The 12,874-nt window shown below is 43.1% G+C and overlaps 1 protein-coding gene across 1 annotated transcript in view; it reads left to right on the forward strand.

The window, feature by feature from the left end:
- Positions 1–12,874, forward strand: part of LOC123984046 (leukocyte immunoglobulin-like receptor subfamily B member 3A) — a 65,844-nt gene that overhangs the window by 16,380 nt on the left and 36,590 nt on the right. The window contains exon 3 of the mRNA XM_046070656.1: positions 2,945–3,068. Coding sequence (XP_045926612.1) covers positions 2,945–3,068 — 124 coding nt within the window. The remainder of the gene's footprint in view (positions 1–2,944; positions 3,069–12,874) is intronic.

Below are 12,874 nucleotides of genomic sequence, written 5' to 3' on the forward strand. Positions count from 1 at the left end.
ATATATATATATATATATATATATATATATATATATATTTAAATAATTAATTTGCATTTTATTGCATGACATAAGTATTTGATCACCTACCAACCAGCAAGAATTCCGGTTCTCACAGACCTGTTAGTTTTTCTTTAAGAAGCCCTCCACTCATTACCTGTATTAACTGCACCTGTTTGAACTCGTTACCTGTATAAAAGACACCTGTTCACACACTCAATCAAACAGACTCCAACCTCCCCACAATGGCCAAGACCAGAGAGCTGTGTAAGGACATCAGGGATAAAATTGTAGACCTGCACAAGGCTGGGATGGGCTACAGGACAATAGGCAAGCAGCTTGGTGAGAAGGCAACAACTGTTGGCGCAATTATTAGAAAATGGAAGAAGTTCAAGATGGCGGTCAGTCCCTCGGTCTGGGGCTCCATGCAAGATCTCACCTTGTGGGGCATCAATAATCATGAGGAAGGTGAGGGATCAGCCCAGAACTACACGGCAGGACCTGGTCAATGACCTGAAGAGAGCTGGGACCACAGTCTCAAAGAAAACCATTAGTAACACACTACGCCGTCATGGATTAAAATCCTGCAGCGCACGCAAGGTCCCCCTGCTCAAGCCAGCGCATGTCCAGGCCCGTCTGAAGTTTGCCAATGACCATCTGGATGATCCAGAGGAATGGGGTCTGATGAGGCAAAAATAGAGCTTTATGGTCTAAACTCCACTTGCCGTGTTTGGAGGAAGAAGAAGAATGAGTACAACCCCAAGAACACCATCCCAACAGTGGAGGTGGAAACATCAACAGGGGACAGGATGACTGCTCCGTAGTGAGGGGATGATGGATGGGGCCATGTATCACGAGATCTTGGCCAACAACCTCCTTCCCTCAGTAAGAGCATTGAAGATGGGTTGTGGCTGGGTCTTCCAGCATGACAACGACCCGATACACAAAGCCAGGGCAACTCCGTAAGAAGCATCTCAAGGTCCTGGAGTGGCCTAGCCAGTCTCCAGACATGAACCCAATAGAAAATCTTTGGAGGGAGTTGAAAGTCCGTATTGCCCAGCAACAGCCCCGAAACCTGAAGGATCTGGAGAAGGTCTGTATGGAGGAGTGGAACAAAATTCCTGCTGCAGTGTGTACAAACCTGGTCAAGAACTACAGGAAACATATGATCTCTGTAATTGAATTCATGCAATAAAATGCTAATTATTTAAAAATCATATGTGATTTTCTGGATTTTTGTTTTAGATTCTGTCTCTCACAGTTGAAGTGTACCTAAAAATTACAGACCTCTACATGCTTTGTAAGTAGGAAAACCTGCAAAATCAGCAGTGAATCAAATACTTGTTCTCCCCACTGTAGCATCATATCGCTGCTGTGGAGATGATTAAATATATCACAATCACCTCTCTGACATGATTACCACATATCAAAACCATATTACTTTTTGTATTTTGCTGTATCTAGCAACACAGTTGGGGCAGGGACACCTGACTGAACCCCATGTTGATGGGGATCATCAAGTCTCCTGGTTCTGCTTCTAGGCATCTCCTCAGTAGTAGACAACCGTCATCGGATACAGAATACAGAAAGGAGGATCAGCTTAGTGAAAAGTCTGTAATACCTGACATTGTTCTCTTATTGAGTAATTAGTAAAATATTTCCACATAAAATGCAATCAATAGTAAATCAGCACCATCTATCTGTATTCCTCATACTGTTTAATAGTTTTTGATTCAACACTTATAAATGTATTGAGTAAAATGCACATAGTACTCATAATGCAACATACTGAACTGTGTCATCAGCTTTAGTCCTGGCTGGACTGTGGACACGGTGGTTGTAATCCAGGCCAGCCAGCATGGTCCGATCAGCGTATACTGGTGAGAAGTACAGGGTTATGGAAGACTCCAAATCTGCAGGTGCCCTGAGGGCGCAGTAGTAATAAAACATACAAGATTTTTTTTACTTCTGGTAAAATAAGTAATGGCATAACACCAGTTACAGTAAAATGTTTTCACACAGTAGGTTTAGCTATAAACAATGTCAAACTATATTATAGGTAGCTTATATACCAGAAACACAGATACTTGGGGACCTTTAGCCAGCGTTGTTTATGAATACTAATTGAAATGTCTTTCTCATAACTACACACACAGCTACATCACCACATTTGTAAAAGTAACATACAGTCACACAACGTCTGCAGACACAAGATAATCACACAAACAAATTAGATACAAGGTAAAGATAACTTTAAGGTAGGTGTAAACATAGTATAACAATAAACCTATATGGGAATAACTAAACCGGTGCAGTCTACACTTATATTGTCTTAGCTAATGTTAGCGTCGGAAAACACAGCTTGCGCTGCTGTTTTCCAGATGAGAGCTCATCGGGTGCGCGCATGGGGGCAGCTTCTGTAGCAGCAGGGCTGGTAGCCATGGCAGTGAGGGAGAGTCACAGTCACCCATCCAATCATTGCATTCAGTCCAAATGAAACGAGTGGCTGTGTTTACTGCAGCCCCGAGAGGACTACAGACAGCCAATTGTTTTCTTTTTCAGAGCACCTAACTTTTTAATATGTATTGTGTATATAGACAGTTTCAACAAATCTGAAAAAAAGTGTTTTAGAAGCAACTTGCCTACCCTGCCTTTAACTCTTTCTGTTCATGCTTTCACTTTTATTTTCATTACTGTGTTCTTGGATTTGAAGTATTTTTTCCCCCATGTAACTTTGTGATGCAGACATTCACAATGGCCCCCACCCACAGAGATAAGATTTTAAAAACATTAGGCTTAAGAGTTGGCTATTTTTAGAGTGGATCATTCATTCAAGTTGCCCATTATACTGCCTTACTACTACATGCTTATTGAAAAAAGACAGGCAGGGTCAAATATCTAAACAAATACATTTAATATTTTTATTGTTGTGTTATTTTTTCAGAGAGCCTCTCAAAGCCCACCATCTCCATGAATCCTGTTGGTGTGGTTACCTGGGGTCAGAACGTCAGCATCACTTGTTCGATCTCAACTCAGCATTTAGGTGGAACATTCCTCCTGCAGCAGACATCGGGCTCATTCAGAAAGACCCAAACATCAAGTATCAACTCTGCTACCTTCATTATAACTAAAGTGAACTTTGACAACGAAGGATCGTACCAGTGTCAGTATCAGAAAAATGTTTCAAGTCAAGAAGTCAGCTCCCCTTTAAGTGACTCTGTCAGACTCTCTGTTACTGGTAAGGAAATTAATCCATTCCCTGAATCTGATGTTTCATTGTTGTTTAAATAAATTGTTCAACATGTTGGGAAATAAACAATTTTGTTTTTATATTGGGAGTTAGATAAGCTTGATACTCATCTCATAGCTGTCCTTTAAATATGAAGCCACAGCCAGCAGCTAGTCAGCATAGCTTAGAGACTGGAAACATGGAAACAGTAGTAACTTACTGAAGGCAACCAGAGGGGACCAAAAAACCAAAAAGGCTTTCCCAAAATATTGAACTATTCCTTTTGCATAAAGGAACTTTAGCAAACTAAAAAAGCAAAAAATGTGTAACTAGTGTTTGTGTTTACCACAGACTGTGTGAAGGTGTTTACACCTTTACTCAAGAACTGGAGGTTTTCATGCCACGCGAGGGGGGCCCAGCATGGAATGATGGCGCGGTGCAATGCCTGGTGATTGTGAACCGGAAAGGCAGTAGTTAGCTCGGTCGGTTAGCTGTGCTGCTAGTGGTTCCATTAGCTTACTCAGCCCCGGGGTGCCAAGAGCCAAACCCGGCAAGAAAACCACCTCGGTAATGTTACTGTGGTCAAACTGGTCTTTGTCAGTCTGGGAGGCTTTGCTCGGCCCTTGTCCAGCTGCCGTGTTCACTCACTGAGAGCTGGCGCTAGTCCGCACAGAGTCTGCATGATGGGGTGGGTAGTAGTGATGTGCGGATCGATCCTAAAGTGTCGATATTTCTGATACCGTTTCCTGCTCTAGGATCAATACTCATATAAAAGGATCGATATCTAAACTCAGTCATTTGGAGTGAGTGTGTGTTTCATCATAAGTATCTTACTGTCACCAGGATGGTCTAATTATACTCGGCTTATAGGAACTACTTCTCCTTCCGCCTGTCAAAGTCATGCTTGCGCTACAGCTCTGTGGCGGAGCGTCTTTGAAGTGAGCCGCTGCAGCCCTTTACATTTCCCGCGATTGAATACTGACTCTGACTGACTGTAAAAACAGTCACGTCTGGCTGTATTTTAGCTGTGAAGGTAAAAATGTTGCTCTGTGTGATGTGTGTGCAAAGTGAAATACTTTAGCAACACTACGCTAAACATCTGAGATTAAGTCAAAATAACAGGATGATGTTATGAAGCAGGATATTTTGATTATAATTAAAGAATATGACAGTAGTTTGATGTCTTGTCATTATGCAGCCACAGCCTACTCCTTATTTCTCTCATAAATACAGAAATAGGAGGGGGGAGGTCACATTAAACAAGAAATAAAATATGTAAAAAGTATTGGTATTGGTATCGGCAATACCAGCCTGGGTATTACTTGGTATTAGATTGTATAGAAAGTGGTATCGCACATCACTAGTGGGTGGGCGTAACATTAACACACATTTGGCGCTACTGTTGACTGTAAACGCCAATTAATGTCTGCGACACGTCCCTCCTTAGATCTGATCTGTGTACAGAAACACGCATATACCATCTACTGTTTACAAAAAAACACACATGGAGGCAAATAGCACTGCATTCACCCGCCACTGCCTAAATTTACCCGCATTTGGCGGGTGTTAATTTCATTCCCTGCACGGAATAAATAAATTCACTCATGTTACTTGGGCAAATTCTGCACACCAAAGCACCGGCTGACTATGGGAGGACTATGGTGTTGTTGGAGAATCACTTGTCTATTAGACGAGATAGGGGTTTGGTTTGGTTTATTTATCATTGGCCAACTTTTGTATTGACACTTTTTTGTTTCCTTTTGGGATCCAAAAGAGCAGGTTTTTGTTGAAATATGGAGTCTTGTCAAGATTTGAACTCATACATTGGTGGTTGAACTGTGGGCTTTGAATTGAGCATCAAATAATTGACACACTGTGGTGAACTTCGAAATTACTGTATATGATCTTACTGACTGTCATGACTTGACTCTCAAATTATCTTTCTGTTAAATTTTTGATGTGTTGTTGATAACCAGCTTCGTGGTACCGCTTATCTCGACCGCAATTGTTGGGGTTAGTTAAGCCAGATAACTGAAAGATATCCTGGGTATGTTGAACTCGCTTCGTGGTACAGGCCCCTGGTTATTAAGTAATGTGTAGAGAACATGTACTAAAAAACAGTCCTTTGTGCATGCAAACATAAATATATTGAACATTGAATGGCATTATTAACATTAAATGATGCCTAAATGAATGCTGGATGTTATTCCTTCATTTTCTCGCATACATTATAAATGTGGCAGATGTCTCAGTGGCAGGCCTTGAAAAAAGTTAATTTCAGACGCTGGTTGGGTGTTTTTTTTAGGTGGCTTATCAAATTGGTAGTTTTGAACACAGCTCTTTTAACAAGAGAAAACACAACTTGGAAATATTAGCCTTTAATCTCGTTTACGTATGAACAATTATCCAAGTTCTTCTTTTCCGAGGTCCTCCAAATCACTAAAACCGCCACTGAGTGCAGGAGTTTGACAATCAACCGTGCCAGCATTTTCTTTTTTATGCTTTTTTTCCAGGTGAATATATTGGAAATAACAAGGTGAGGTTGGGTCAGGCATGTTATTGATTGTTTGAATAAAGTAGAAAGGCATGAACAAGCCATCATAGTATTTGGAATTGACTGGCTACACTGGAGTATACCACAATGTGGGGAATGCTGGAACAGTAGATAAGATCAGAAGTCATTTAAAAAACATTATTGGGTTGTGGTTAGTTTTGATGAAATCTTCAGCTTCTTCTATTTTAGAGTGATGATTCAGGAGAGTAGAGCTCTGAATACAAATATTTAAAGAATGTATTGTGATGCTGTATAATGTTAGCAGAAGAAACCGCTTGATGTGATCATTGTCTTTCAGTTGGTTTGCTAGTACAATTCAATTTTATTAATATAGCGCAAAATCACAGTTATCTCACAGCACACACCGTCTGCAGTACCTTACGTTTTTGAATGAGCGCTCTGAGCGCACGGAGTTGAAAAAAATGTACTCGTGCCCAACGTCTTTTGCGTTTTTTCCCCTATTGTCCAATCTAATGAATGGAGAGACAGGCCCTCAGTTGTGCTGACGGAAGTTTACAGTTGCTTGGATTATCCCGACTCATCCTAAAATAAGCCTTGAACCGACCATTATTAAGACAAAGCTGGTGGTAGCCTACTACCAGCGGTGTTTCCCCTTTCTGAGGGTCTCATGTGCCCGTACGGATCTCAGTTTCCCTGTTTGCTGCGTGTTTGTACACCTCACACACTCAAAACAGTGCCAGAGCAGGTGCCCTCCGTTTGGCATATGCACCAAACAGCAGTTTAGAGTACTCAGCCTTCTTGGAGACCCTGAATGGAGTTCTGTATGGGGCTCCAGTAGGGGACTCCATAGTTCTGCTGGGAGATTTCAACGCGCATGTGGGCAATGATGGAGATACCTGGAAAGGCGTGATCGGGAGGAACGGCCCCCCTGATCTGAACTCGAGTGGGTGTTTGTTGTTAGACTTCTGTGCTAGTCATGGATTGTCTATAACGAACACCATGTTCGAGCATAAGGATGCTCATAAGTGTACATGGTACCAGAGCACCCTAGGTCGAAGATCGATAATCGAGTTTGTAACCGTTTCATCTGATTTGAGGCTGCATGTTTCGGAAACTTGGGTGAAGAGAGGGGCGGAGCTATCGACTGATCACCATCTGGTGGTGAGTTGGGTCAGGAGGTGGGGGAAGACTCTGGACAGATCTGATAAGCCCAAACGGGTAGTGCGGGTGAACTGGGAACGTCTGGAGGAGGCCCCTGTCAGTGAGATCTTCAACTCAAAACTCCGGTGGAGCTTTTCTGGCATCCCTGTGGAGGTTGGGGACATTGAACATGAGTGTGCAATGTTCAAAGCCTCTATTGCTGAAGCCGCAGCAGAAGGCTGTGGTCTCATGGTGTTATGTGCCTCAATGGGTGGTAACCCTCGAACACTGTGGAGGACACCAGTGATCAGGGAAGCCATCCGACTGAAGAAGGAGGCCTTCCAGGATTTGTTGTCTTGGAGGACTTCGGAGGCGGTTGCAAGGTACCGACGGGCCTGATGGGCTGCATCCTCTTTTGTGGCAGATGTTAAGCAGCGGGTGTGGGAGAAGTTCGGAGAAGACTTTTGGTCGGCACCAAAGTGTTTCTGGAGAACTGTCCGCCATATCAGGAGGGGGAAGCGGTGAACCGTCCAAGCTGTGTACAGTAAGGATGAGACCCTGTTGACCTCAACTGGAGAGGTAATTGGGCGGTGGAAGGAACACTTTGAGGAACTCCTAAATCTGACGCCCTCTCTAGTAGAAGCAGAGTTGGTGGCTGATGGGGGTTTCTCATCACTTTCCCTGGAGGAAGTCACTGAGGTAGTCAAACAACTCCACAGTGGCAAAGCCCCAGGGTTTGATGAGATCCGCCCAGTAATGCTAAAAGCTTTGGGTGTGGAGGGGCTGTCTTGGATGACATGTCGTCTCTTTAACATTGTGTGGAAGTCGGGTACAGTGCCCAAGGAGTGGCAGACTGGGGTGGTGGTTCCCCTATTCAAAAAGGGGGACCAGAGAGTGTGTGCCAATTACAGGGGTATCACACTGCTCAGCCTCCCCGGTAAAGTCTACTCCAAGGTGCCAGAAAGGAGGGTTTGGCCGATAGTTGAACCTCAGATCGAAGAGGAACAATGCGGTTTTCGTCCCGGTCGTGGAACAACCGACCAGCTCTTTACTATCACAAGAATCTTGGAGTGGGCTTGGGAGTATGCCTATCCAGTCTACATGTGCTTTGAAGATCTGGAGAAGGCGTATGACCCGGTCCCCCGGGAGATACTGTGGGAGGTGCTGCGGGAGTATGGGGTGAGGGGGGCCCTTCTCACGGCTATCCAATCCCTGTACATCCAAAGCGAGAGCTGTGTCCAAGTACTCGGCAGTAAGTCGGACTCTTTCCAGGTGAGGGTTGGCCTTTGCCAGGGCTGCGCTTTGTCATCAATCCTGTTTGTGATATTCATGGACAAGCTATCAAAGCGTAGTCGTGACGAGGAGGGGCTGCGGTCCGGTGGGCTTGGGATCTCTTCATTGCTTTTTGCGGATGATGTGGTCCTGATGGCATCATCAGTCCGTGACCTTCAGCTCTCACTGGATCGGTTCGCAGCAGAGTGCAAAGTGGTTGGGATGAGGATTAGCACCTCTAAATCTGTGGCCATGGTTCTCAGCAGGAAACCGGTGGAGTGCCAACTCCAGGTAGGGAATGAGTCCTTACCCCAAGTGAAGGAGTTCAAGTACTTCGGGTTCTTGTTCACGAGCGAGGGGAGACTGGAGCAGGAGATTGGCCGGAGAATCGGAGCAGCGGGGATGGTATTGCACTCGTTTTACCGCACCGTTGTGATGAAAAGAGAGCTGAGCTGTAAGGCAAATCTCTCGATCTACCGTTCAATTTTCATTCCTACCCTCACCTATGGTCATGAAGGCTGGGTCATGACTGAAAGAACGAGATCGCGGGTACAAGTGACCAAAATGGGTTTCCTCAGGCGGGTGGCTGGTGTCTCCCTTAGAGATAGGGTGAGAAGCTCGGCCATCTGCGAGGAGCTCAGAGTAGAGCGGTTGCTCCTTTGCGTTGAAAGGAGCCAGTTGAGGTGGTTTGGGCATCTGGTAAGGATGCCTCCTGGGGGGAAGACCCAGGACTAGGTGGAGAGATTATATCTCCACACTGGCCTGGGAACGCCTCTGGATCCCCCAGTCAGAACTGCTTAATGTGGCTCGGGAAAGAGAAGTTTGGGGTCCCCTGCTGGAGCAGCTACCCCCGCGACCTGACCCCAGATAAGCGGATGAAGATGGATGGATGGTATTCCACGTATTTAAATATTTATTTAAGCTACACAAACATTCCACTCACTAAACAAGGCCGCTGATGAGTTAAAATAAATATGACAAGGCAACGGACATCTGTTCAATAAGCTACATGAAACTATGCTCTCATATTTGCTTGACTGACGCATTGACAACGGCATCAGTTTAAATGTAATTTGTCCTCCTGTTCACCTTATTTATGAGAATAAATTGCACTGCATGCAAGTATTAATTAATGATTCTTGATTAAACTGTACAACATATTTGAGGCGTACTTTTACAGAAACAGATATCTCCCTTTGTGTTTATGATCCTGAATCTGGATCTTTGTGTGTGCTGCAAATTATCTTAAATTGTGTTTCTTTGCGCACTTCATTGAAAGTCAATCAAACAGGTGTTTGTTCATTCAGAAAGGCTTTAAACCTGTAATACTCAGAGGGAATATTTTGATTTATTTTACACGATAGTAGGCCTATTCCTTTCAAACTGTTTCATCCTTCTGCCATGTGAGTCGCAGTTTCTCATTTCTCCTCTTTATGTGCATAGGCATGGTTCAGAGTTTACTTACAGGACCACAGTTTCTCCCGTCAAGTTTGTTTGTTGTTTGGAAGTGGCACACGCAAGTTTCCAGCCCTGTTTTGTACGTACCACCATTTATAAATGAGACCCCAGGAGCCTCATGTATAAAAGACTTTTATACATACATTTCATACTGAAAGATGGCGTACTCACAGAAATACCCACATGTATAAAACCAGGCATACACCAGGTCCTGGTGGTTTCCATTATACATCCCAATCAACATGAAGTTGAGTGCACATGCACGAGCCACACAAATACACCGATGTCACCTCCTGAGGTCCAAATAACAACGGCTGATCCTGCTGCAAAACATGAAAAAGAGAAACTACGCTGAGTGTGAGATCGAGTTGCTGATCCCTGAAGTGGAGGAGAGGAGAAATACTTAATTTGATGGTTGGAACTCGTTGATCAGCAACAAATGCAAAATGACTGAGTACCATTAGTGTTACAATGGCAGTCAATGCAGCTCAGAGACTCATACTGGCTGACATAAAGAAAACATGGTCTGACATAAAGTGGATGTGGAAGATTTAAAAAAGTTTTTCTGATACAGAAATCGAGGTGTTTGTGAGGTGGAAGTTAGAAAGTTGCGCACATATTGTTTGATGCAGCTTGTTCACAAACAAAAGAAGACTCAGAGAGTTTAACAGAATTATATTATTCTAAACAACGACTTTTGGTAGAAAGATAAACACTATATATTGTTGATAATCAGACACACACCTGTCAGCCCCCGCTGCTAACAGCTGCTGCCAGATACAGTGGTTATAACCTACTTACACGGTTACGTCAGGTTGGTCTGTCAAATGCTGGACCCAGTTCAACACATAGATCCAAGAGCACGACTCTAGGGAATCTAAATCAAAGTATTAGCCAGTCATTCTTTAATGCTATTTGATGTTATCTTGGATTTTTACCACAATGATAATTGGGGGGGAGGGGTGTAGCCAAGAAGCCACCTCTGCTAAGGCAGAGTATTATATAGCATGGAGCTAACTCCATAACATCGAGCTAGGCAGTAACCAGTCACCTCAGTTCCACCCATGACCTGCCTCTGCCCATATTTGGTTATCCTGGAGTGACGCATGGGCAAAATGGCGACGGCGAACTCCGCCAAAAATTAGCTTGAAAACTGCTCCTCAGAAACCAACAGGTGACATCATGGACACTACATGCATTGTTTTATGCAGTCTTTGCTACGAACGAATAGTAAACAAACAACAAGGAAGCATGCAAACACAGCATCCAAAAAAAACTATACAAATATTTGAAATAGCTTTTACAAAAAGAGACTGTTGAGAGGGTGATACGTTTCTATCAGATGCAAAGCACGCAAGGCATGTAACATCTCAAGTAATATAAGAAGGGGTGGTGATGCAGCAGTGGATAAGACACATGCCTTTGGTGTGAGAAACCCGGGTTCAATTCCCCACTGTGTAACATCCCCTAATGTGTCCCTGAGCAACACATTTTACCCTTAGTTGCTCCAGAGGCATGTGACTTCTGACATATATATCAATTGTAAAGTGTTAGCTACATGTTATATTAGGCTACCTAGTGTTGTATTATGAATCAACCCAAATAATCCCACTGTCCTAGCAGAACTTGTATTTTTAGATCTTCGTGACCATAAAACCCTTCGCATAACGTTTGAACGGACAAACACAGCAAGTAATGCAACTACTGTTAGCTAGCAAAGCTAATCATTTGGGATCAATCATCACAAAATTACTACAAATGGACAAGAGAATACTGACCTATGAAACAGCAAAGCTAACGTCTCTCATCTATCGAGCAGAAACAGAGCAACCTCTGCGTCGGTTTTCATTCCTTTCCATTCCCTGAGGTTTCTCCAGCATTCACACAGGTCTTTGCCCTTGCATGGTCATATAACTTGTTTGTTTTCACAATTTGTACTCTTCAGACCTTTTCGTTTTTGGCTGTTGCTCAGCCATCTCTCCTTTTGGACAGTGCCTAGAGTCCAGCCACGAGTCCAGCATGTTCGAATGTACCGGTGTTTAGAGCATTCTCTTTCCATTCCTTTCAGCATGTTATTAAGTAAGACCTGATGAATCTTCCTTATATTTTTCAACCTGCTATGTTTATTGTTTAGCACCCAAACACCGAAAACTACAGAACGGTAGACAGCTTATTTTTTCTCGATTATGTCAGCCAGCTTCTTTAAGATCTAAACATGTAATGATCGAAGAGACTTCTACCGTCTGTCTTACATGTGAGCAAAATCAGGCAGGCAAAACGCTCTTATTCTGAAATGCTCCCTGTGGGATGACGGAACGAAAGCGGGCTACAGAGAGCTGTGAAGAAGGTAGTAGAAGCACAAAAGGACAAATTAAAAACAAGTCATTAACATTGGGCAAGCTGCACGCTCTGCTGCTGAAATGCTGAGGGGCTTTCAGTGGAAGTCAGAGGAAGGAACAAAATCGTGATTCCGAGGTGATAGGCTACATAGTAGCCTATGTCCGCCCTTCAGAATTCCCATCATGCATGACAGTGAAGAGAGTTTTGTTAAAATTTGCTAATATAAGTTTGCCATTTGTTTGAAACACAAATGTTACTTTATGATTAATGTATTTTTTGAAGGTTAAGTGTTTAGATTTCAGTTACATCTAGTGGTGAGGATTGTGAATTGCAACAAACTCCTCACAGCCCCTTCCCTCCCCTTTCCAAGCCTATAGGATAGCTACAGTGGCCAAAAGGTGTCATCTCTGAGACAGCATATAGATGCCAGTCAAGAAATTAGGTTTCTTTAGGTAGATATTAATAAATTATATTTACTGAATCATTCAGTAAAACCATATGATATTGTGAATGTTATTGTTAATTGTTCATCACACAGTCTTATCGATACAGCGTTTGCAGTAAAAATAAATATGTTTTTTCCACCAGGGCAGTAAAATGTGAAGTTTAGCTGTCCGATATGAACTTCTTTGCTGTACAGGTTTATTTCCAATGAATCAGCTGATTGTTTCACAAACGTGACACATTTCTGTCCATGTAACATTAGCAAAACCAAGATAACTTACAGCTCTGGTAATAAGGTTACATGAAATTACAGTCAAACTAACGTTGCATATTTCACAACATTGACAACGGAACAAGATAAGCTACTTCAAACAACCATTCATTTGCATCTGCAAAGTTGCTCTAACTTAATTACCTGTTCAGCAGAGAACAGACAACTTCAGTGCCATTTTGAAAACATTTGTCCCGCATCAGCC

This window comes from Micropterus dolomieu, linkage group LG02 (assembly GCF_021292245.1).
Source record: "Micropterus dolomieu isolate WLL.071019.BEF.003 ecotype Adirondacks linkage group LG02, ASM2129224v1, whole genome shotgun sequence".
Taxonomy (NCBI): Eukaryota; Metazoa; Chordata; class Actinopteri; order Centrarchiformes; family Centrarchidae; genus Micropterus; species Micropterus dolomieu.